Source organism: Colletes latitarsis, chromosome 4 (genome assembly GCF_051014445.1).
Source record: "Colletes latitarsis isolate SP2378_abdomen chromosome 4, iyColLati1, whole genome shotgun sequence".
Classification (NCBI taxonomy): Eukaryota; Metazoa; Arthropoda; class Insecta; order Hymenoptera; family Colletidae; genus Colletes; species Colletes latitarsis.
This window is the reverse complement of record NC_135137.1, coordinates 31004143-31031211: the sequence shown is the minus strand read 5'-3', so window position 1 is coordinate 31031211 and position 27069 is coordinate 31004143. Positions and strand designations below refer to the sequence as shown.

Below are 27069 nucleotides of genomic sequence, written 5' to 3'. Positions count from 1 at the left end.
ATATACGCAGATGGAAAAAGTATAAGAGCATTTATTCTAGCCATTAAAATACACTGATACATATTAATAGTATTAGTGATTCCGTACCTAATGTCTTTCTACCGGGCTGGTTTTGATTACGTCAAGCACGCAACAACTTTTATCATTCGTGTGACATCGTTTTCGTTTTCAGTTCGTTTTTTTTTTTTTTCTACTTTGCTCTCTTTCCAAAATCCGTCCGAACGACAATGAAAAACTTCGCATGTGCTTCAAACATTATCTTGTGTTTATTTAAATATCATTAATTTTACTGTCATACTGGCAGATATCGATTCCGTGTATAATACGTAAATAGATTCTCATGTTAGATATTTATATATATGTATATATATAATTTATGTGTATATATATATATATTTATTCATTTATATAAATATTTGCAGTGTGTATATTGCGACGTGTAGGTATATACGTATAGTCGACATTATAGCTAATTCGTGTATGTATGCATATAATAATAATAATAATAATAATAATAATATACGTGTACTTTCTCAGATGCAACAAATCGATTTCACGTAAAGCAGACGTTTACGTACGACATTAACATTAATAGTCTCTTACAGTTTCGAGGAGCGTATAAAGCTCGTTCCACTCGAGTTTACGATCGAGTTGCCGGTCGATTAACATTTACGTCACATCGATAGCTTTGGCAACGTGGAATCCCATTGAGTTACTCTATCGGAATTTTACGGCTATTTCTTTGATCCTTCCTCGCTGGATGTTTCCGAAGAGAGAGAAAGAGAATGTTGCGAAAAAACGTTTGCCAAGAAACGCAAATACTTCATTTTTTTTTTATGCTTTTTCATTTTTTTTTTTTTTTTTGTATCGTTCCGGTTCGTGTGCTTGCGCTGCGACCGCCAATTCTGCGACGTAGGCGCACATTTCGTCCGTGTATATATTTTTGTTCTTTTTCTATGCTGTCGTTGTCGTTGTTGTTGTTGTTGTTGTCTATGCGCAACGCTACGTTCCCCGTACAACCAAAATCCGGCCCAACAAAGCATTACAAAGGTGAACAGAAAGGTAACCGCATGTTAAGATCTGGTCTACTTACGAAACTGACACTGTTGAGCCTCTCGGGCAAAGTACGTACTTTCTAGGACACACGTCTCACGCATTATTATTAAGGTAAATGATGCTATATAGCTTAGAAGAGTTAAATACTATATAACGAGTAATAGGTAGTTGGGGGGGGGGGGGGGGTATTTACCGAGGGGTATTGGGTATAAGGTATAGACGGGTATACGCACGACATATATTTAGTATATACCCTATAGAGAGGTATAATATTACGTGTAACGTAATATAAACATACTATGTAACGTAGCTTGTTAAGTAATAGGTACATTGTAATAGGTCTCTTTGAAGCCGCTGATAGGATGCATTCTTCGTGGAAAAAGCTACGTTTCTCTTTCTTTTTTCTCTGGCTGTTTTTCGCGACTCGAAATATGTTTTCTCGCGGGGAATCGATGATTATTTTGTACACATTCTCGAACGAGAGTCGAATTTGGCGACGATCGGAAGACGAGAGGCTCGAGATCCTCCACGAAGAAACACCTAAAGTATATATCTAAACTAACGGTATCATAGTGACTTCCCAAAAAGCTATAGTTAACTAGTAGTCTCAATGATAGGAACGTATACATAGTATAGTAATTCGTCAAAAATTATTCGCTCTAACTAATTCGAACCTAGATCACCTAAAAAATGTCATTAAATAAACTAAGGTCTGTACCAACATAAACTTTTACCTAATTACCTAGATATGTATAAGATAGAGATATAGATATGCTTCGGTATGTATATCTGGTAAGGTCTATTACAAAAACTAGAAGGTTTTAATGCGCCTCTCACAAAATATATCGATATCAATATCAAATACTATATGACGTTTACCAAATACATAGATACAAAACAATATATAATATGTATATAGTCTGCCGTTATCTAAAAATGGATTCAGCTTTTTTTTCTTCTTTCGTCTTTCTTTTTTTCTGTTTTCTTTTTTAATCCCTTTCTCCGTTTCGGTATATCCATATAATTATGTACGTTAATTATATGCGTGTGTATGTATATGTATATAGATTCGCGTGCGGATTTATATACATATAGATAGATCCGACCTCGCGCGTCCCTCTCCATTTCTTTTCACGTGTACACGGTATTGGAGCGGGTTTCTTTATTTTTCTCGACATTATGAAATTTCATGAAATTCATTGCGAAAAATACTCTGAAAGGCGCGACGAATGAGAAATGCTTATCGCCGACCATTTGCCGCGCGCACCCGACGCGCTATCCGCCTTCACCATTCACGTATTCGCGTTGTTATTTATGCCTGGCGACAAATCGTCGCGCACAAATCAGAAATTCACCTCCTTCACGGAACAATACACGGCGTGCCGCTACCTGGGAATAAATATATATCCTTTTCCTTTCGTCTTCTCTCTTTTCCCATCGACGAGATTCTCGCAATCTGCGATCTCGACAACGGACGCCCCCGCACTCACGAAATCGAGCGAACGACCCTCGCTTTCGCGGAAAATAGAATGTCGACGACGATCGAAGCCTCGAGACCCACTTCCTCGACGACACCGTCTTCGATTCCTTCCCGATTACCGTTCGAATTCGACGCCTCGACTCCTCGAACGGCAAGTTTTCTACCTTAAAGCTTCTCGTTCAAGTTTCTACGAGCTTGTCTAGAATCTACGTGTAAATTGACGTGTTGTCGCGACCGCGAGTCGTTCGAGGCAGGAATTTGTATCTTCTTCGTTCTCTCGAAAGGTATCTAGACACCCGACATCTTGCTACCGACACTTTCTTCCCTCCTATTTCCATACTACGTCCCCTTCTCTCCTCAGAAATATTCCGGTACACTTCTAAGCAACTTCAAAAATGTCCATTTCTGCCTTGCAGCAGACAAATAGCCTGAATGTTGAAATATGTAACAGAGAATGAACAAATCGTTTGATAAATATTAAGTGTTAAGCTAATTACACCTTGGAGTTGCCTTTATCCACCGAGAAAATGATTTTTCAAAGGGAGAATATTGAAACATCTACAATAAATTAACGTCGATACTGTTAATTCGAGAAATTTTCTTTGGTGACGTTTCAAAAGAACTGTATGGACTGTCGACCTATTCCGAATTGAACGTCATCGGTGTAATTATTGGCAATTATTCTGAATTCGATTTCATTGGTAATCGGAGGTTCCAATTAACGAGAGAACGAAATTAAATGCGTTTACCGGAGAGAAGGGCCATTCGATATATATCGATAACCTGCTTATTACTCACCGAAACGAACTCGTTTGCGTATCTTTTCGAAAATTTGAACACTTCTTCTTATTGTCCTACTGTTTGCCTTGCTAATCGACTACGAAAACACTACCAGTCTTTTGCGATGCGTTTGTTTCGTTGCTATAATATCTACTCTTTGGCTACGAGACAAATGAGGCCCCATAGGTGACTAACCGAATTCTGTCGAACAGACCTATGATCCACTATGCGGTTTCATACTTTTTTTCATCTTTTTTTTTCTCTCACTACGATCACAGTATTACCGAACTGAGCTTCTCGAGCAGTCTCGCGAGAATTTCCTCGTTCCCCACACTCAAATCTACGGAATAAAAGGAATGGTTCCGTCTAGTCTATACGTTATTGCACTTTTCGATATGTCTTTGATCTGCTTCTACGCCTGGTGGGAAATCAACAGCAATGGAATATTAATACTAATACTTTCTGGAAAACGAAGGCGACAACAAGTCCTACTTCAGGAATGTATTGATGTACCGTGGAAAGGCACACGGTATCCCGTTTAAAAAAATTGCGTATCGTTAAGTAAAGACATGACAACGTAAAAGCAATTATTTTGCTTAGAAACGATATTAATAAAAACGGGATACCATTCAGGTTCAAGTTCGTGAGAATTCAACAAAATTTCAGCCCACCATTCGCATTGATTTGTCAAACTTTCGTCTAACGAAGACACTACTAACTACGCTACTGGATTTGTACCGTTCTTTGGCACGAATTTCCCATATAGTTGGTACCAAAAATAAAAAATCTACGCTCCTATTCCCGTGTGTTCTACGTTCCACCTACACCAACGTCCAAACCGATAAATCTACGCAACAAAGGACAGCAAAAGTACAGTTACTCGCTTTGATATTTCACAATCGCGGTACTTCTATGTTCGTTGAATTATTTTTCCTAGTTTTGTAGGATAATTTTTTTAGAAAAACTGACACGTTCGAATTAGTTCGAGGGAAATTAATTGAAATTAACGCTGCATCGATGAAACCAAGGGACTACAATCTGCCATTGTTATATATTAAAATTAAAAAACAACACCATTGAAATTGTTCGCTTGGACAAACGATAACGTTCAACAAATTAATTTTAAATTCAGGTCGCTGGAAGAATATAACAAGCATTGTCAACTATTACGGGAGAGACGCGAACTTCCTAAAATAATTCGTGAAACATGAAATTTTTATTCATATATATATCAACAAAGAAGTAGCGTCCATTTGCAGCATATATTTAGTAAATATCATGATATCGATGAATTGTACACAATCGGTTATTTATTTAATTGGACGGTAATGGATACGGTAGAATATCAATTAACCCAAACCCATCGTACTGTAATGAAAAAATATTTGTTTTTTGCTTTCCAATGAACAGCCTCAATTTGAACGTTCCTAAGAGTAAATAACATCGACAGAAAGTAAATTTCAGTTATTGATTATGATGAATAGTTTTTGCAAAGGGTTATCATTAATTCTTGCTTGAGAACTTGCAATATGTATTATGTATAATTCAGTTAACGGTTATATGATTAATTTTAAAAAGTCTCATTTCTCATAAATTGGTATGCAAAGTGAATAATAATTGGACTGTTCTGAAATTTAAAAATGACACTAAAATAAATTTAAAATTGCTTCTTTTGCTCACTTTAAATTAGTATTTATAGACAATTAATTGACGATCTAACGGGCAACGAATATTTTAAATAGGAGCAATTATATCTTTCGTCAGAAAATAAACGAAAAAGAGTGACTGAATTTCAATAAAACCATTAACCATTAAAAGTGTCAGCTTTCTTAAAAAATTGACCTTCAGAAAGGGAAGAGCCTTTACATTTTTACAATAAAATCTCTTAAAAAGAAAAACAGCGAAACAAGGACTATCAAACAATTCCTACTTCGAAATATCAAATCCAAAATATCACTACAAAAGGTATTTGAAGCGAGTATCTGTACTGCAAGTGTCTATAAAGAACACCTCCGAGCGATACGACGCGTGAGAAATAAACGTAATACAGCTATCAGACCAACAGCGAAATAACCTTTTCAAAAAATTCTACAAATCTGGATTTAACTCAGGGACACTTTTCTCTCAGTTCTCCGGTGTAAATAGGCAGCCGATACGCGAAATTGGTGCCCCTGTCACGCGTCCATACTACTGGGGCCGCGAGAGGGGCGTGAGTATCGTCGGTCATAGACCGATTGTAGGAATCGGATGGTAAACGGCACCCATGTCGAGACCCTGCACGCCTAACAGATCGCTCATGGAGTAAGTGAGAGTGGCGGCCCGTGAGGCAGCTGCGGCTGCGACCGGATGAGGCCTGTATGAGGCCGCGGCCGCGGCCGCAGCCGCTGCTGCGAGCGCCCTCTTGACGTCGTAGACGGCCGCGGTGGTGGCCGCAGCTGCAGCCGCAGGCGCGGTTGCGCCAGCGGCGTATTGGTAGGTAGCGGCCGCGTTTGGTGCGGCGGTAGCGACTATCGGGGCGAGCAAGTGGTGGTGGGGAGTTCCAGCGGAGGCTGCTGCAGCTGCATGTGCAGCCGCGGCAGCGGCCGTCGGGAGGGGATACGGCGCGTAACGATAGGTGGTGGGGGTGGGTGTCGCGACCATCACCAACTCACCGTATGTGCCTCTGTTGGCCGCTCGCGTCTTCGCCAGGTTCGCCGGGAGCATCACTTCCTTCGGCTGTGCTTTCTTGCACTCGACCTTGAAATTTAAACGGATCGTCAGTAGTGACCTTCAGCATACCCGGTATAGAGTCGAACAAATTCTGACAGTCGATACTGGACGAGCTTCCCACAGTAGCTAACTTTGGATCTGAAACGACACTGATACTCGTCGTTCGATGTAGCGAGAACGCTAGAATACTCGATCAATATCAACTGTCAGAACTGAAGCTGTGTGAGCCTCGAATGTCTCGTTGGGCAAATTTCATACACGAACAATGAACATGAAAGTCAGAGTCACTCGTAAACTAGCTTCTTTCGATTTAAAAGAACCTTTGAGATCGTAAGCACAATAAACAGATCACCTGATTTTTGGTTTTCTGTTTTCCTGCAGAGTTCGACAATATTTGAACGAACTCTCAGTTATCTGTGATTAAAATGTGCCCAACTCTGACTCAATATTGTCCACTTTTGAAGCCCCACATAGAAATTTATCTTCCTCTAATGTTCTTTTTGCGTATGATTCGTGTAAGTACTCTGTGTCTGCAAGAAGATGACTAATCAGATGGCACAAGGGTCAGGCGAAGCAAGTACTTCCCTGACCCCACCTTTGACGTTTCCGTAGTCCCCCACCTATAGGTTCTCCCTAACACATACCACTGATCATTTCGATCAATAGCGACAATGCGTATTATGGAAGGTGAAATTATTAGACTCTGAGCTAGAATAGGTACTTAGACATCAATGGAACCCGCATTCCAGTACATAGTCAACATCTGGCGGATGCACAGTATACTGTGCAGCATTAATTCAGGTGATTTACAATGTTAACGTCCTTACCGATTTTACAAACCTTGAAGTATACACACTAAAGAAGATAGATTTACGAATATTCTACTGACAAAACTAATGATCTCCCACTGTTAGTTATCAAGCCATAAGTGTTGAAAGTCTACATCATAGAATAGAATCGCGTCTTCTAATACACGTTTTAACTTTCCATTGATAAATAGATCTCATTCTACTAATTGGAAGTCTTGCTAGGAATAAAAGAGAATCTAGACATGCTGAACTAAAAGGTTGATACATGAAAAATTGATTGGTTTTATTATAAATTTCTCCTTATGGACGTCGCAGTCCTTCAATCCAAATGCCAACTTTTCAGTTGAGGCTCCGAGACTCTTGACTATTGGTTGAGACTACGCAGTAACCTACCCTCTTCAGCATACTTAAAGGCCATTGTAGTCGATGACATCGTTAACGTGGTAAATAATTACCTTAATTAGTCCTGTTTTACGAGAATACCGCACGACAAATGTATCTCCTGCTTCTAATTATCGATATGCCGATTGGTCTTACCGCGGTATGCACAACGTAGAAGAGTGTAATCACTATACTGTCAATCGTGCGATAGGACGACTTGATCGTTTCGAAACACTTAATTTCAACGCGATCAACCTACATACGCAACGTGTGTATTTAACGTGTCGCACGAATCGCTATGCAATATCAATGTTCTGTCCATGGTATCAGGATATTTTAATTAAAATACGTGTTATGAATCCAAGGAATAAATTATTAACTAATAATAACTATGAAATCTGCATCAGCGACAGAACATTAATATTTCATAGTGAATCACGCGAGTTGTCGCATATAGGTTACACGTATCGAATTCATTTCCAAAACGTAATGGTACGCATTTAATAATTAATAATTTATTCCTTCGATTTATAACATACTATAAAATTTAAATGTTGTGCAATTTATTTGCATTTCATAGAGATTCGCGTGACTTGTGTAATTTACGTTTAGATTAGATTTTTTGAAACGTATGTTTTGTTGTATCGTCTAATCTAAGCTTTAACCCTCTAAAGTTTTAGTCGTTCAGAGACTATTCTTCTTCATCCAGATGTACTGTCTCTGAATGTACATTAGAAGAACATTCATTTTTACCTTCTGGAAAGGATTCTAGTTGTCGCGCTGTTAAATCACTGAATAGGATTTATAATACATAGACTATAATGGATCTGACCTTTCCAAAAATTTTAAAATCGATTTATATTAATCGTTCAAACTTGGAGCATGGGACGATTTGGTTCAGACATTATTGTGTAGCCCATTTATTCTTTGGGATTAGTATTTATAGTAATAGAGGACACAATGGGAGATATCAGTGAGTTTGTCGTGGACAACGTTGATTTTATAGATTTCAACATGTGACCGTTTAGGCGTCTATATCACTAATATTCGGTTATACAAGAATAGATATTAACGTCAAATGGCAATCAATTGGTCCAAACAGATTTTCTAGAACGAAACTATAATCGAATTAAATTCAATTGCCCATTCAAAGCTACTTAAACTTGCTCCTCTTAAAAGGCCAGTTTCATCCATCTATAGTAATAATATAAAGCGATACAGAGACATTAACAAATAACAATACTATGTCATACTAGTTTCACACTAGCAGTAAATATTTAGTAAATATTCTATTTATATTTTTATGAAAATCTAGAAACAAAGGATCGAAAGAATTAAAATATCATTTGGTTTTTCAATGGTTATTGAAGTATCTACTATTAACAAATACCGCCAATATTAGTAATTTATCGCGTTAACCTCGTTGAGAATCTAGTATGTCAACACGAATTACGAGCTTTGTCAGAATATTCGGTAACGCGTAATTTAAATTCTCTTCTCGACGTGCAATCGATTAATCGTAATGCACGTGTATCGAGCGTGACTGTTCTATCCGTATACCCGAATACTAACCAGTTAATCTGTTAATCAGTTATTAGTCGATTTTCCGGGTACTTGGCTTCTAAGACTTCGATTCGTGAAACTGAAAACGGGGACGGGACGACGTGCATAGGAACCGTAGTACTGGACCATCTCTGTACAAGGTCAATCGTTTTAACAAGAAATGTCTAACATAGAAAGAAATGCAATAGATATAGAAGTCCCATGACCAACATCTCCGCTACAAATCTATTTGTATCTGTGTTTCGGTACGCGTAATGAAGGGCGATCCGATGATAATTAATCGGAGTAATCGTTTAATGCAATCTAGTCATTCTCAGCAGAAGGCTGTTTCATCCAGTAAGTGGCTAATGCCTTAGAGGGGTTTTCGAAGATTATTGACAGAATCGGGAGCGTCTAGGCGATGGATTTATGGGTAACGAGAAGTGGCATCCGGTAAATCCTTGATCGACGTCAGCGGAATTTTGGTGGGAGTAGACGACAAACAGAACTGTCTATTACCGTAGGACCTGCGCGATCTCCACTATGACGGGCTTTCCAGAACCCGCTTTTCGTCTTCCGTGTATGATCTACTCGCCTGTGGACGCGCGTACGTGTGTTCACGTGCGTGCGTGTCAAATGCAAATAACCACGGCAGCCCTTCTCAATTATACGGAAAATTAATTCCACTCGACGCCGTATCCGCAGACGGATAGCGGAAGGCAAATACCGTTTGATACCACCTCTGCGGGCACGTAGTGGGGAGAGAGAGTGCTCTCTTCATTCGACAAACAGGCTTTGTTGCCCGGTTGGCGACTCACCATTTTGTTGTTGATTTCGTGGAAATGAATCTCGCAGACTTTGTCCACCACGTCCTCGCTTTGAAACGTGACGAAGCCAAAGCCTGAAACAGAAAGAACAAGTGTCGTGTATTAATCCGTCATCGGTTACGCTTGGATTGATTTATTACAAAATCAAAACATTCGATGGGGATGTAAATGAAACAACGCGATCTACTTCGAACCAGAAAGCTCTTACTAAGTTACTAGAATCTGGTAACAGGTTAATTTATGTACAAGCTCTTGTGAATCTTTCACAGTGTTTAATTTTATCTACTACTTATCCCGCTAGAAACTGTGCCTCTAAAAATTAGGATATTAATGAAAAACTTTTGGCCACACATCATATTTTCAGTAATGAATTTTTTTCTCGAAAGTGCGTAGAATTGCGAGGGTATGTCTATTGACCAAAAATGATTGCAATTGACCTCCGCAACGGAGAATAATTTTTTTAGAACGATTTGAAATTTTTTAATTTCGTCGAAAATTTCAACACCTACTCGAATTTTTTTCTCGAAAGTACGTGGGATTTCGGGGGTATGTCTATTCACCAAAAATGGTTGTAATTGACTCCTGCAACTGAAAATAATTTTTTTTAGAATGATCAGAAACTTTTTGAAATTTCAGTGGAACATATCAATGGTATGGTCAGGCATATTATTTTCGATAAAGAATTTTTTTCTCGAAAGTGCGTAGGATTTCGAGGGTATGTGTATTGACCAAAAATGATTACAATTGACTCCTGCAACTGAAAATAATTTTTTTAAAACGATTTGATAATTTTTAATTTTGCCGAAAAATGTCACACCTACTCGAATTTTTTTCTCGAAAGTGCGTAGGATTTCGGGATTAGGTCTATTCGCCAAAATTGATTGTAATTGACCCCTGCAACTGAAAATAATTTTTCCAGAATGATTTGAAATTTTTTAATTTAATTTCTTAATAATTTCTTAACGAAGCCTCAATCAATACATTGATATTCTTGATTTTCGTCTAGAATCTTCCATTGAACTTTTTCCCAGGAGTGTCCGAACACCCTGTATAGATACTCATTCTTTACTATGACCGGTCAAATGACCAGTCATTCTTTTTCACTTTTACGAGACAACGTACACCTAATGTTTGTATCATACGTATAGAATGTTGTGTTTTGAAGTTTATTCATAAGATATCTTTCTCTTTTATGTCGCATACCTTTTCTTAAAGCGTGTATTTTAAAAAATCAGTACAAAAATATTGAATAATTCTAGTCTAAATGTGCATATTTAGTACTATAACTTCATAGAGAAAATTTACAAACTGCATCGAAATTTTTTAACTTCCTTGGTAGGTTTAACGTCACACATGGTCGTTTCTATAAATGTCAATATTCTTTTCATAATAATTTTCATATTTTGAATTAATAAAATGTATAATACCAGGTAATAATACCAGCGCGTAAGAAACCTTCTTCTTTCTTCAATAAATGCGCAAAGCTGAAGAAAAGCTACAATCGACCGCGTCCAAGAGAAAAATGTCTTTTTAACGTTTCTAAGCCAGTCGGGCCACACCGTAATTAAATTCCGTAGCTCGCACGAATTTGTTTGTTTCCCTGTTATACAGGGCTTCTCTGCGTTAATAAATTCCTACGGCGAAACATCGTTGCGTAAACTATTCTTTAATAAGCAAGATCCTCATTTAACGCTAGCAGAAGTTACCGGATTCAAATGAATCTTAAACCGACGCTTTAAATACGTTGCCGAGTTCCGACGAACGCCCTTTATTCGCCGTAATTCTCCGAGCTTAAAAACGTCCAAGTTAACGTAACTTCCATGCGTTCTCCCGCGGAGATAACTATCCCGCCGGATCTTCCATTAATTCAGCAGAGTCGGACGAGTTCTGCTTCCTTCCCGGTCACCCTCCTTCGTGCCTTGGCCCCCCCTCCCTCCGTTCCACTCGAGCGCGGTCTAAGCATTTCTGCTCGAAATTTATTTCGCCCGAAGACGAACAAGAGAAAGAGGAACGACGAGCCGGCGAAGAGTCATAACTTAATCAAGCATCAAGGGTTATTAAAAACTTTGCATTGGTCTCCAGGTGATTTTAATCTCGCCCCCTGCCTCCCTCCCCGCCGTCCTTCGTCAACCCTCGTCCCGCTGCGCTGTCTCCAGCGCGGTGTAGTAATTCAGGCTCAAGTTATCCGACCGGGCGCGAGTTATACGAATCCAGTGCGCGATGTCGCTTAAGATAACCAGGAGTTAGTGCTTCCGTGCTGAAGCAGTCTGAGAGCGAAACTACGCCGGGTGACTCGTAATTAAACACAGCCGATGGATACCGGAGTCGAATGCGAGTCGACAGCTCTCGCGATTCTTCGAGAATTCATCCCTTTCCCCCCTCTGCCCTTCCGTGCTCTTAAATTTTACACCGGAAATGGAACGAGTGCGCCGGATTAAATTGCATTAGAAGAGCCGTGGGCATCCTCCCCGTCGACGCGGACGTTTTCGACCAGTTTGTTCGCATAATTAGCGTCGATCGATCTCGATTTCCATTTTCTGTTTATTTATGACGCCCGAATCGAACGTTAACCCTTTTCCCTGCGACTCCGTGCAACTTTGAATCAATGGTCGAATATACGATTGTCTTGTGCAGTTCTTGGTGCTGTTAAAAAATTGAAAAAAAGGTGGGAATTACTATAAGCCTTCTTTCAGTCGAGAGATTGAAAATAATAAATGAATATATACATATTCCCCTTTTAGTATTCTGTAAAATATTCATTTCAATCTCAAATTTTTTCGTTCAAAAATCAGGTTTATTCCATCTCTACAGTAAAAATATCATTATATCTTCTCTTGTGCATAAGTTTTTGTCCGCATAACTAAATAAATAAGGCCTACAAAGTCTTTTGAGCAACTTAACAACCCAGGAATCATACGCTCGTACGAATTTGTACTCTGGTAGATAATATTCCAAAAACCCAAGGTCGATTAAGTTCCAGGTCGTCTATTCCGTGCACCCTCAAGAATTTGCCCGTCCGCGTTTCGTCACTAATATTCCGCAGTCGTCAGCCAAATAACAGAACGCTGTCGTAAAGGGACAACGACGGTAGTAAAACAGTAAAGTAAAATGCGTTCGGATTCAATTATCTAGACTTGTTTCTTCGTTTCGTCTCCCTTATTCAATTCTTTGGCCGCGGAGTTCCTCTTATTTCCGCGTCGCCTTCTTCCCTACGCCGGCATCTTCCTCCTCCTGGAACTTACACTATCTACTCGTCCCTGGACCCTTTAGCTTCTCCGCCTCCATGAAAAGCACGAGTGATTAAGTTATAAACTTGGCAAGACGTCCGTTTGAGTAAGGGAGGGGCTTACTTCATTTATGTAATTTATAGTACTCTGCCAGTCAGCTAACTCCGCGAAGCCCGAGCACTCTCTCCGCACGAAGACCGTGCCCTGACACCGGTGACACTTAACTACTTCCTGTTGGAAGTCCACCCGAGCGTGCACACGGCCTGGACACAAGGACCAGGCCGATGGTATTCGACGATACCGATATTATTCGCCTTTTAAAGCTACGCTCCTAATATCCTGCAGCTTACAGTAAAGTCTTCCACCTTCAGTAGGTATTAAAAAGTTATGACAGAACGTTCGCGCCGAGCCACGTCCTTCAGTCACTTTTCGCAGAAAATAAAGTCGATGTCGACGCGCGGCGTCTGCCCTGGGATACGATGTATGCGAAATATCGCATGAATATATAATAGGACCGGCACCCGTGTAAAATAGTGCTTTCGGCTGCGCGCGGAAATGAAATTACATTGTTACGTAAATTTCGCTCGCGCTAAAGACCTCGATGGCGTTCGTCCCGCGAAAGTAGGTTCCCCGTATCGACCATTAAAGGCTTCACGATTTTCTACTCTCGTGCCAACCAACGTCTTTGAAAACAACCTCTTTATAGACTGATATCGTTCAGTTCATTTATTTATTAACGATAATGTTAATCTTTATGTATAATTTGCTGTGTAATATCGAGTCAGATTCGAGGCTCGAGATTATAGTTCAAGTTTGGTGTAGTTTGGTGTTGATGTATGCTGTTTGATAAGTAATTAAATAAATACAGTTAACATCACTTTATTTTATCTTGTTATAGATGTACTAGTTTGATATTTATTCACCCCTTGTATAATATCGAGTCAGATTTGAAGTCCTTGTTTCAGTCCAAGTTTGATGTAGTTTGCTGTTTAATATTTCTACAATTTGTATAAACTGTGCGACCTATGCATAATAATAGACATCTAGCTGTTTGATAAGTAATTAAATAAATACAGTTAACATCATTTTATTTTATCTTGTTATAGATGTACTAGTTTGATGTTTATTCACTTCTTGTATAATATTGAGTCAAATTTGAGATCCTTGTTACAGCCCAAGTCTGCTGTACTTCGCCGTTTGACATTTCTATAATTTGCATAAACTGTACAGCTTATGCATAATAAAAGGTATCTACCTGTTTGATAAGTAATCAAATAAAAACATTAAACATCATTATATTTTATCTTGTTGAAGGTGCACCGGTATAAAATATTATCCTAGTTCGGCACGGGGGTCAAACATTTGCTTTTATCTTGGATAAAATAGGATTATGTGGCGAATTTGTGTGCCGTTGGAACGATATACGTTTTCGGAGCCTCGACGACGGAATAACTCAGGGATCCGTGGTGGTAAGGTCAGCGCGGTCAGCGATCTACGAGAAGTCCTATAAATTTTAAAAGAAAAAGTGCCTCCCAAGTTCGAATTTTCATAAGGGGATTTATTTCCGCGGTCTGGTCGTTGGGGGTCTCGGAAGCACCGTTTTCGTACGAAGGAGGTAACTGCTAGCCAACCAGCCCCATGGGCGCTGGAAAGGGACGAGGAGCAGGGAAAAGTGCGTTCTCAGCTGTCCGACCCCTCGTTGAACGCCAGATGCGCTCATTTCAATAAAAAACACACCCCGAAATATCCTCTACCTCCTTCCTGCGCTCCTCTTATCCTCTTACCTACCGAGAGTTCCTTAAATGATCCATAAACGGTCCGGCCCGGTGTGAAATTACTGCGGAGCCGTGCCAGTTATCTGACTATTCCCCGCTACCTTTCCGCTCCCCGACCGGAGAATTATTGCCAGCTTTATCGGGCAGGATAGCAAATCGAATAAAAACATTTTCCGAGCTGCGTTGTCGTTCGAGGATTTCAGTTCCGCAGGAAGTAACCACATTTTCTCGCGTTAGACGCCAGGAGGTAGGGGACGCTATAACGGGGCGCGGAAAAGTTCCCTGATTACGTACCGAAAAGTGGGCGATTCTTCGTGCAAAAGTAAATCGAAAATGTGGAGGAGAATTTTTTCGTACGAGATTACATCCTCCAGAGAATCGGTCTTGATAATCGCCCCTCTAGAATTTTTGGAGGTAATTTTACTGGTAATCGACATCTGACGCCACGTAAATTAGTCATTCCCATCATTGACATTATAAGAGGGTATTTTATCAGCAAAGAGACGGATTTATATCAGTACGAAAATTCTGATACAAGCAAACAAGTAAATATTAATTATTTGGATATTAATGGCAAAGGCGCAACAACCGCCTTTTCCATCGAACCCAATTGCCCAATTCCTTATGTAGAATCCTTAAATCCTCCTTAAATCGATCCATAAAATAGGGAGAAACAAATTGAATGAAACGTGGAACTCGACAAGCCAAAATAAGACGAAAATCAAGAATATCAATTTCTTGACTGAGGCTTCGTTAAAAAATTATTAAAAAATTTCAAATTGTTCTAAAAAAAATATTTTCGGTTGCAGGGGTCAATTATAATCACTTTTGGTCATTACACATACCTCCGAAATCCTATGCATTTTCGAGAAAAAAATTCCTTACCGAAAATCTAATTTGAGGCCAAAAATGGTTCCTCGAAATTTCATGTAAATCTTTAAAACGTCATAACTCCTGAACGGATTGGACGATTTTAATGTTCAAAAAAGCAAACTACGCGTATTTTGGCGGAGAATATATACAAATCGTAAAAATATCCGAAAAGTTGGTCCTTGACCCCACAAAATGAGAAAAACCCCATAAAAATGGTCCAATTTCCAAACAGCCATAACTTCTACAATAGTGAATATATTTCAATGAAACTTTTTTCTGAAGTAGAGCTCATGGGTACCTACAAAAAAGTATTAGACAACTTTTCTGTAGAGCGTCAAACAAAATTACTAAAAATCAAAAACGAATTTTTAAGAAGAATCGACAGGGGGTAGGTGCCTAAATTTTTCGACGAAAAAAAAAATTTTCAAGTCCTTCTAAAAAAAACATTTTTGGCTGCAGGGGTCAATTGCAATTATTTTTCGTGAATAAACATACCCCTGAAATCCTACCCACTTTCTAGAAAAAAATTCGAGAAGGTGTGAAATTTTTCGACAAAATTAAAAAATTTCAAATTGTTCTAAAAAAAATATTTTCGGTTGCAGGGGTCAATTATAATCATTTTTGGTCAATAGACATACTCCCGAAATCCTGCGCATTCTCGAGAAAAAAATTCAGTACGAGTGGAACTTTAAACGTTAATAACTTTTTAACGAAGCCTTCATCAACAAATTGGTATTCTTGATTTTTGTCCTATTTTGGCCTCTAGAATCTCACATTATAATTTTTCCCAGGGGCTGCCGAACACCCTGTATAATACAGGACTTCTTCCAACAGGTACCAATTCGAAACCTCAAAAGGAAAGATAGGATAATTCTATCAAGACTCAGAACCGGACACTCAAGGATTACTCACGAATATTTACTACAAAAATCAGACCCACTGATCTGCATACTTTCGTGACCAACTAATATCAACACACCATCTACTGTATGAATGTCAAAGATTTGCTGATCAAAGGAGAAAATATGGCCAGAAACATCGTTGACCTCAGAGGATCACATCAGGAACACTTTGAACTATCTAAGATAAACTCATTTATGCAATAAAATTTAACAGAATGGCCAAAAAAATAACCCTATAGAGCCTGTCGCTAGTGACCTTGCAGTCGATGCGACATTAAACCCAAAGGAAAAAGAAAAAGAAAAAATTGATACTCATAGAGTGTCCTTCTATCTTGCTATTACGTTTTTATTTGACGTATAAAGCCGTTAAATAAATAAGTACTTCCCTTCGAGGAGATTCTATTCTAAAATTCGTTTCGTTGCACGGTAGAAAGAAGCAACAATAAGTCTCGTGACAGTCGATTCGTGCGAGCCTTTCTTAAGTACACAGCGTACGAGCAGCGCCGGTAGCAGGACTTAAAAGCTCCTTTCCGACGTTACGGTCAGAAAGCTGTTGGCCGTCGCTGGAATCAGGGAAATAACGCGGAACGACGTTTCGAAATTCGCGACGGAGTTGGACAAGTATTAGCGACTTTCATTGTAGGGTTAAATTCTCTTGACGAGAGGAAAAATGGAACTTGATGGCTCCGAGCGGCAGGCGTTGACGGAAGAGAGCAATTCTTCTCTGTTCCGCGACCATCGCTGTTCTCCACATTTCGCCTTTTCCTCTCGTTCTCGTCGCTGCTCCTTCTCGTCCTCCTCCCCCTCCCGCCACCCCCGTTCTTCCGTTCCCCCCGACACTCGAGCATAATGCGACCCCGCCATTGTACCAGTGGCCATGTTAACGTTTAAAAGCCACGCTGCCGCTAAGCGCGTTTCAGAATTTTACCGTCTATTGAGAATGGTAAAAGGTTTCTTTCAAAAGGCTGCCAGAACGATTTGAAACTTGTAAATGGATATGGCTTAAACCTTCGTCGTTTCTGTCTTTCACGTCCAACCAGGGTTCTCTGTTTCGCTGTCTCTGGCGCTCGCCCGCGCGCCTTTAGCGTCCCTTCCGTCAGGTGGCCGGTGTCTCTGAACGTTTGTTTGTCCCCGTTAATGCGACCGCGACGCCAAGAACCCGAGAGTTATCGTCGCATTTATGAACTCCGCGAGTCACAGAGGTACCACGGATGCAAAACGATCGCCGACTTTGATGTCGGCCGAGCCAGCAACAGGCTAAGAGGATCCGTCGTTAAATTTCTAATTGTATGTACGTCGAATCGGATTTAATGCGGCGCGACGATCGCGATTTTTTTTTTTTTAGAACACTCGTAACGATACTATTTTATTACGATGGCTTTTAACGAGAGAAAACCGTCCACGTTTATATGGCCGACTCGCTGGGGGCGAATGTCTTGTCGCACGAATGGCGGAGCGCTGTTACATTGATTTCAGTGGTAGGTTGTTTCTTCATAAATATTTGTAAAACAGAGTGATTATTCTGTTAACACATTTTAAAAAAATTCTGAGTACCATTTTAATTCTATTATTTTAATTTCGACTGAGAGTTTAATTTGAACTTAATTTCTTTTAACAGTATTATAGATGAGTCGGAAACTGAGAACGAAGAATGAATTTATCTGCTATAATCGATTCGTTGGCTTTAAAAGGACACTTTGTCAGCTGAAGTATGTTATAAAATAAAATTTAACGAAGTTGATACGCGAATACTACAAACCCTAGTATTCAGTAATAAAAACAGTAGAGTGAATTGAAGCGTTAAAAGAGTTTCATCGTAAAATTGATAAAAAAAAAAAAACCATTTGGGTAGAAACGACTCCTCGAGTAAAATCGAGCATAACGATGGCGAACACTCTGACCGAGAACTATTACTCCTAATAATTACATCGTTCTGAGGAACTGTTTAACGACGAAGGATGGAAAATATTTGCTTTGTAATTTTTCGAAATCGTTATTCCCTTCCGAACGACTCGAACGGTTGGAGATTTAACGACCGAGACGTAATCTACGTTTTATACGACGAGTAGAATGTCCAAGAAATAGAATAGCGATTGTAAAAATGAGAATTTATTGATAAATTTCTGCTTCCTCGAGCTTCGATGCAATAATTACGAAAAATTGTCGATTTATGGTTTTTAATGTTTCTTCGTCTTTTCACGCATAGAAAAAAGTGTATTGCTCTTCCTCCTACTCTAACAACGATTTTTATAATATTATTTGCGTTTTATGCATTGAAATTTAAATTGACAGATCGATATTCGGTCACGGTCAGAAGCAACTACGGATAGATGCAAATGTTTGAACATATCAAAATTTTAATTGACAGACTCATATTCAGTCACGATACATGTAACCTATACGTGACAGGTCGCATGATTCACTATGAAATGACGACGTTGTCAATAGAGTCTTCGTGGGATTGACGTAAAACGAGGCACCATGCGGTGGCGGAACTTCCAGTAAAGACAAATTAAAGTGCTCGATTGGTTCGCTATTGGTTCATATAAATTTTATTCTAATTTGTGTGGAAGTAATATAACCGAAAAATACTTTTAAAAACACTTTATCACAATTTCAATATACATTTGTTATTAGTAAAAATTCCAAAAGATGTTTTAAATAAATCTTTGAAAGAACTAAATTCTACTTTGAAAAGTTAAACTTTTCCTCCGTCTCTAGCAAAGATAAAATTAAATAGAGTCTCGATTATAATTACATCACGATAATAGCCTTTGCTTTTCGTCTAAATAATTATTGCATCCAAAACCATTTCTGCAATTTGTAATAAAGCTCGAAAAATTTGGAACCTTGATATGTTTTGAGTTTTGACGTTTTGCAAGAATAGATTGAGAATTCCTGATTTATGAAAAAATTGTTTCGTCTAAATAATTATTGCATCTATAACCATTTCTGCAATTTGTATTAAAGCTCGAAAAATTTGGAACCTTGATATGTTTTGAGTTTTGACATTTTGCAAGAACAGATTGAGAATTCCTAGTTTAACGATGTTGGAATTCGAAACAGTTGGGAGGAGGCACTATTCACGTTATACAGATTGTCCCTGCGCGTAATGTCGTTATTATTATAGATTGATGATCGTACTAGGTTATTGATTAAGCAGTTTAGTGCGTGCAACCCAATTACCGATCGGAGTGCATACCAATAAATCAAGACCACGATCTACGGGTGTAGAACCAATTTGTACGCCACCCTCTACATCCCTCCCCTTCCTCCATCTTGCTCTAGACCTAATCACTTCTCGGTAGAGCGAAGATGACCAAAGTTTCTGCAACAGTGCTCACGGCGGCGCGATACCATCGTTTCCGACCGTGTTTTCTTGAACTCGGACGCAATAACAAGCGGTGTAAACTGCAATCCTATACGGGAACTGATGGTTATCGGTAGAAAGTTTGTTCATAGATATTCAGTCGTTAATTGCCTCTTTCGGAGTCCACTGGTTGAAACTGGTTCGTGGCTGTGGCGTTGCCGATTCGAAAGAAACAAGAAACCAGAATTACATGTCGGAGAATCGTATTGCGATCTCGCGACGTCGAAGGTACAAGAAAACGGTGAAACTTAAACTTTATGTTTAGCAGTCTGGCTGCGTTGAATGAATTATTTAATATCTAAAATTCCTATACATTACAAATTTAGAAATTTAGGAATTATTTAATTCTCACGAACTATTACTTTTTCCAACTCTATGAATAGGGAGAATCGTTTCATGTATTCATTATTTCAGCAATGTCTATTGTTCTTCCACTTATCTTTATTTACAATTTTAACCCCCTGACGTACGATTTAATTCCATATAATTTTTCAAATGTACACTATTTAATTTTGTTTAAATTTGTTCGCAAGATGAATGACTGCAAAAAAGAACAGATTTGATTGTAATTGCCCCCACAACCGAAAATAATTTTTCCAGAACGATTCGAAATTTTTTTTTTCGTCGAAAAATTTAGGCACCTACCCCCTGTCGATTCTTCTTAAAAATTCGTTTTTGATTTTTAGTAATTTTGTTTGACGCCCTACAGAAAAGTTGTCTAATACTTTTTTGTAGGTACCCATGAGCTCTACTTCAGAAAAAAGTTTCATTGAAATATATTCACTATTGTAGAAGTTATGGCTGTTTGAAAATTGGACCATTTTTATGGGGTTTTTCTCATTTTGTGAGGTCAAGAATCAACTTTTCGGATATTTTTGCGATTTGTACGTATTCTCCACTAAAATACGCGTAGTTTGCTTTTTTAAACATTAAAATCGTCCAATCCGTTCAGAAGTTATGGTGTTTTAAAGATATGCATGAAATTTCAGTGAAAGATATCAATGGTATGGTCAGACATTATATTTTCGGTAAAGAATTTTTTTCTCGAAAGTGCGTAGGATTTCGGGGATATGTGTATTGACAAAAAACGATTGTAGTTGACCCCTGCAGCCAAAAATATTTTTTCCAGAACGATTTGAAATCTTTTTTTTTCGCCGAAAAATTTTCCGTGCTGTATAGAATTTTCAACGTTAACTTGTTAACGAAGCCTCAATCAACAAATTGGTATTCTTGACTTTCATCTTATTTTAGCCTCTAGAATCTCCCATTCAAATTTTTCCCAGAAAAAAAGGTGGCTGAACATCTTGTATAACGATAGAACATGCATCAAAGAAACATTCGAATCTATTAAAAAATATTTAGAATTAGACTACCGTGTCTTATAATAATTCAACAGTGAACCACGTATAAAGATTCTCTGCTATTAATATTCTGAGGTATCGCGATACTGGTTTATTCGTTTATCTCATTTTAAAAATAGAATCAATAACGTTCGTCGTTAATCAAAAATCGTGTTTTCGCGTTTAATATTTGAAAATCGTCGGTTCGTTCGCGCCGCGCGATTTAAACGAATGAACAACGATACGATTTTGCGGTAGGCCAGATAGGAGAGATTCGCGGGACCCGATCTCCGATTCTTCGATTAGTTGCCGATAGAATTTCGCAATGCTAGAATTTCCAGGTGCTCGTTAGCGCGCCAATCGCAAATTCGCGATCGCAAATTTCCGGTGCACTTGCTCACTCTGACTCTCGGTGGGCCGGGATTCGCGCCGGATTACCGGGGCGGACGTATTCGGAGTTCCTGACCGAACTTTCGGCGTGATGATGCGGGGGAAAGCCGACGTTAATTTTACATTGGACACGTTAGAGTGCATAATTGTTATCGCTCGAGCGGCACCATGTATTTTCCAGTTGCATTATCGGGGAAACGGTTGTTTCAGAAAATACGACGCCCGGCGGCAAGATACTTCGATAATACGTAGCCTGTCTTATCCCCTTTTCCGTGTAAAACGCGCGGATTAAGCGTTCCAACGGAATTAATTTTAAATCAAAACAAAAATTAACAGTCGCGAGTACGTACTTTCCAACGCCCGTCGCTTTAATGCCATTTTAATTGAAGATAATAACTACTCGTACGAAACAATGTTTTCATAAATATATTAATTAAAACATTCATAACGTACATTGTTATTGTTCTAATTAGAAACTGCGGAGAGAATGTTTATTCAATCTGCGTACGTATAATTCAATTTGCTCTAAGATTAATTTAAAAGACTTATAATATTCTATCATTGGAAATATAACGTGCAATTATTTAATTCAGATCCCTCGATTGAATATTTTCTATTTTCATGTTGCATATTCTACAAAATTTCGATTGTTTACATTGAGGAACATGGTGTTTATTTATCTGTGAAATTACTGGAAAACGAATCAAATATAAAATAAAGGAATTCGAGCCTAATATGCATTGTCATTGACAATAAAATACCAGTAGAGAAATTGCATAAACTTAGTAAACGTGAATTTCTGAATAACTAATAAAAAAGTACACTTTTTTAAATTATGTATTAATAAATTCTGCTAGTTTTTAATACTAAAATCTCAAACATATGGACGATAGATGCAAACTCTTATTACAACTAACTTTCTACTTCTAATAACCATATTTAAAAATTCTACGATTGCACTATATCTGCATACAATTTATTATCACGAACATTCTTCGAACTGGAAAATGCTGAAGGAGATGCCACGTTATCACGCCTCAACTGTCTTAACTAATACTCCTGCTTATGAACTGAAAGCAAGTTGTAATTAGCTCTACGTAGTAATTTAATTAGACCATATCTCCATCTACGCTGCGCGACTTCACTCGATTCAAGTTTCTCACCAATTAGTTTACAAATTAACGGACGTCAAACTACCAAGTATTATTTTATAATTCTATCGAGTGTGTGCCTGTGTTCTTATTCGAATAAGATTCACGCGCAAAAACAAACTCGAAACGAAACAGAATTCTATTAATTGTTTCGAATTCAGCAACGTTTTGTTAGTATTTTCCAGATAGATAAATTTATCTAACGAAAGAGAATATACAGACAAGCGATTTCTCTAACAGGATTTAATATCTGTTACATTTAAAAGAAAATATTTCCTGCTTGCATAGTAAAGTGATTTATTTTGTTTAGCGTTAATTATGCAAAAATTAATATATATTATTTAAAGAAACAATGATCACGATTATTATGCTTTCACTAAATTCTATATGCTCGTGATTTCATCGCGTTAGAATAGTCTAAAGCGTGGTCGTCGCTAAAAGTAAGTAGAATAGCGCGGAAATGGCCAGACGTCAGCAGTACGACTCTTCCGTTCGTCGTCAGGCGACGATGTTTTTTTAAGAAGTTTTGAAAAAGGTCAGCCTGTAACGATTATTGCTGACCAACTTCGAGCTTATCCGGAGAGGTAGTGGCCAATAAAGGTCAGAAGCACGTTGCCAGTGACCCAAGTTGGGATGTTCTCGTTTACGGGCTCCTCGAACGTATAGCTTTATCCATAATCGATTAAAACATTACCGCGCTGCTCCTCTGGTGGAGTTTTAGTCACTTTAACTTTCCGCGCAGTATTATATTTCGAGGCATTTCGATGTTCGGCGATCGGTACAATCTTCCGTTCCCGTGTTTATGATATCTCCATAACGAACTGAAATCATCAATCTCTGCTGTTAATCCGAATGCAGTTTCCAATAATGTCATTACCGTAATTATTACGTAATTATTTGCACACCGTGATTGCAGCGTTGCCAGATTGACAGGTAAATGCAGTTCGAAACGCGTGAAATAATTTCAGGAGGCTTTATAGTTAATAAAGCAATACTGTGCATATAATAGTATGTATTCTAAGATAGAATATCCCTTTTATTTAATTTTAGTTTCGAAAGAATGAAACGAGTATCAGAATTTTTTATTTTAATACTTACAACTTGGATACGACTTCGTTAATACTATTTTGAACTGTAACTATTAAAGAATGTAAAAAACCACATGTATCCTTTTCTAAATTGCCTTTTTATCGAAAAAGCTGCTCTTTCATTTATCAATGATCTGACATATGTATTCTAGTCATCGAATGAACGAAGTTTTCCAATTTTGTACTCTTTCGATTCTTCAAAATATTTTCGATTTCTTTGTAGAATAAATTGTAAAATAAATGGAATTTTAATGGAAGTACAATTATTAGCAAAATCGAAAATAGTGGATCGACCAGCGATGTCGCTTGCACAGCAATCTGTTTTTAGAAGACGTGGTATGACTTTCTAGATGCAGAGAAGCACGTCGGATAATTTGAGAAATATGATTTGTTAACTGGTTATTCATGGACCGGATAACATTACTCGCTAATTGGTCAGTTTTGCAACGCTAGGCGTATGCTAGTGACTGCTCTTTGGATCTCGGGGATACCTTGGCGAGTAAACACCTATCCCTTCCTGTCCAAAAATAGAATGACTGTATTCAGAGTTTATAGTGTGAGTAATAAAACCACAAAGCGTTTGAGATCAGCGAAAACATGCTTGAAGTTGAAAAATTAGGTGTGCACTCGAGTCTTAAATTCTATATTAGCTGGAGACCGAGAACTTTCATTTTATTTATTGATATTTGCGATCTCATAGTTCCCTCGATGTCGAACAGACTAAAATTAAAGTATAATTGTTTGCAAAAGGCAAAACTGTCAATTTGATCAATTTTTATCTTATTTTCACTTGTAAAGTATAATAACACAATTTGATCGTTCAATTTAGAGATAATTAGTACATCATTAGTTGTTTGATAGTTTCTTTGATATTAAGTAGTTATTTTAAAATTTCCGAGACACTTCGAGCTTTCAATGTACATCTTTGCAATTGGTCATTTTGAAAACAGAACAATTAACAATTAAACATACAAAATCAATGTAAAACAATAGTCACAGAAATATAGTGCTTCTCAATGCAGTTCCCATTACTCCGTCTACCCAGTAATTGATTTATTCCACTTAAAATAGTGAACCTTTATACGTATAAAAAAGCAACTAAATGAATTATGATTCAGCTAGATCTACGCAATGCAGTTATTTTCACGATCACGCTTGTCACTCACTGAACTCTAGCAATTTTCGTTAAGCCGTTTGCTTCGAGACGAAGAGATCGCAGGCTTCTGCAAGGCCAATAAGGGAAAGACGTCAACTAAAATGTTCGCGTTTGAAAAGTGATCTCGTCATCGATGCGCGACGACCATTATCTGCCCGCTAGAAACGCTACTTCATCCGATGCGGTCTCAGTTGGGTTAAGTAACGGATATCAACTTGTTGATTTACAGCGGCAACCACGGAACTGTGGTTCCGAGGCGATCGAACTCCCTTTGGTGAGCCATCGTTTCCTAATGGTCGTTCTGAAACTTCCGTGCACCGATGTGTCGCTATTTCGCGTCGACCTGTACCGAATGAACTTTGTACGCGAATCCCTCGTACGACTTTCCACGTTAAAATCAAATTTCCATAGCCAAAACATATAATTACGGAGTTTTTTAAACGAACCCGATCACGATGACGAAGTTGGGCGTTCAGGACGTCGTTTATGCTCATTGAAAATGTGCTCGAACAGGTTAATAGCAGATTGTATTTCGTCTCCCTTGATGCACAATTTACACTGAGTAATGGCGGCGTAAGCGTCCATGGATATTAACCCTTCATTACTCCGATTAAAAATTGTTATATGATTGCTCCGGTGGAGTCTGCCATATCCCACCATCCCATAAGATAGGATATTTGTATATAAATTTTAGAAATAATCGATACTTTGAAATCTCTTGTTGTATTTTAAAAAATCATGGTGACACTTTAATAATGTGGACGATTATTTTAATATGATTATTATAACATGATATAAATGCTTTGATATGACTCTAAAATTAAAAAAAGTAAAAATATGTATACAGACATAGGATAAAAAGGAATTATTCGTTTTCTAGAAAAATTAATTCGCACTTGCATCGATTGGAAACTTTCTTCGTGATACAATATAAATAATCTGTAAATACGAATAGCATTCCAACGATAACGTTGAACATACCTGTATCAATTTGAACAATTATACTTCGATGGAAATAAGTCACGTCGGTGGTCCACAGGGGTTTCACCTCGCTATATATTTACTTTACAATATGTACAATACAATGCCTCGGAAGACACTAACAGTGCATTGACACAAGCGTAGTGAGTTACTTGAAAGGTATACAAGAGCCCGTGTATCAGGTACCATGCATTTACCAGTTATGAAGCAATATTTGTCGACTGGGGTCTGTCAGATCCCACCGGAGTACTCTAAGGTTAAGTGTTTGAGTTGAATTGTGCATTGTTTGGTTTGTGAAATTTTCGAATGTCGCAATTGGGGCCAAGTACGTTATCCAATCTGTAATAGTTTCTGATTCAATTAATCTCTAATCCGCAATAACGTAAAAATCTAAACACCGTGCAACGAAAGAACTAATTTAATTGCTAGTAACGCTCTATGTATTTCTTTTAATAGAAAGTCACTTTGTAAGTTCAAAAGGAAATTGCAATCAGTGCAAACTGAACCATTTTCACTAATAACATAATTGCAAAAGTGTTCGTGGCATATATTAGTTCAGGATAAGGGAAAGAAAAAAGAAATAGATACTTTCGGTAAAAGGGAATCTCTAAACCAATTTACACATTGTGGATTTTTGTTGAAATTAAAATTAATTTTCCGCGAAGTTGAACAGTAAAATTATCACACGTACGAATATATTATTACTTTGGAAAGAAGCATCAGCGTAGATTAAATTAATTACAGTAGGCGTTTGTTACACAAATTGCATCGACGCTTTTTCCACGTTATTTTATAGCCGCAACGCACTGTTGCTGGCGTGCAGAATCGCGATAAATTTATTATTTGAATTCCTCGACCATGTTTTTAGAGAGTCTGTTCCACCGTTCGTTGTTTTCGTCGACTTTGCAGTCGATCGATCGTCGGTTCCCTTAGCTAAGCGGAAAAACATAGCGGTCAGATTTACGTCGACGGGCGATACTCTGTTTGCATTTCGTTTACGCGTTCTCTGTTATTCGTATCCTTGAAATGCGCCGATGAAAATTGTCTATGAATATTTAACCGTTATAGCGTTACGCGTGTTTTCAATTTGCTCAGCGATCGGTTCGATCCGATCAATAACGTTTGATTCAGCCCCGTTTCCATCGATCGTCGCGAACGCCGCGAAATTACCTACTTTACAAGTTAATTGCAAACAAAGGTAACGATAATCGGATTCCGCGACAGTGTTATGC

At 38.3% G+C, this 27069-nt stretch overlaps 1 protein-coding gene across 8 annotated transcripts in view; it reads right to left on the bottom strand.

Moving 5' to 3' along the window:
- The window catches only part of Rbp6 (RNA-binding protein 6), a 1141481-nt gene that overhangs the window by 70292 nt on the left and 1044120 nt on the right, over positions 1 to 27069 (bottom strand). For all 8 annotated transcript variants that reach the window (XR_013079560.1, XM_076763808.1, XM_076763806.1 and 5 more), the window contains 2 exons: positions 9576 to 9658; positions 5968 to 6052 (listed from right to left, as the gene is read on the bottom strand). Coding sequence is in view for 7 of the 8 variants with exons in the window: in XM_076763808.1 (XP_076619923.1) it covers positions 5968 to 6052; positions 9576 to 9658 (168 nt within the window). In the remaining variant the exon portion in view is untranslated. The remainder of the gene's footprint in view (positions 1 to 5967; positions 6053 to 9575; positions 9659 to 27069) is intronic.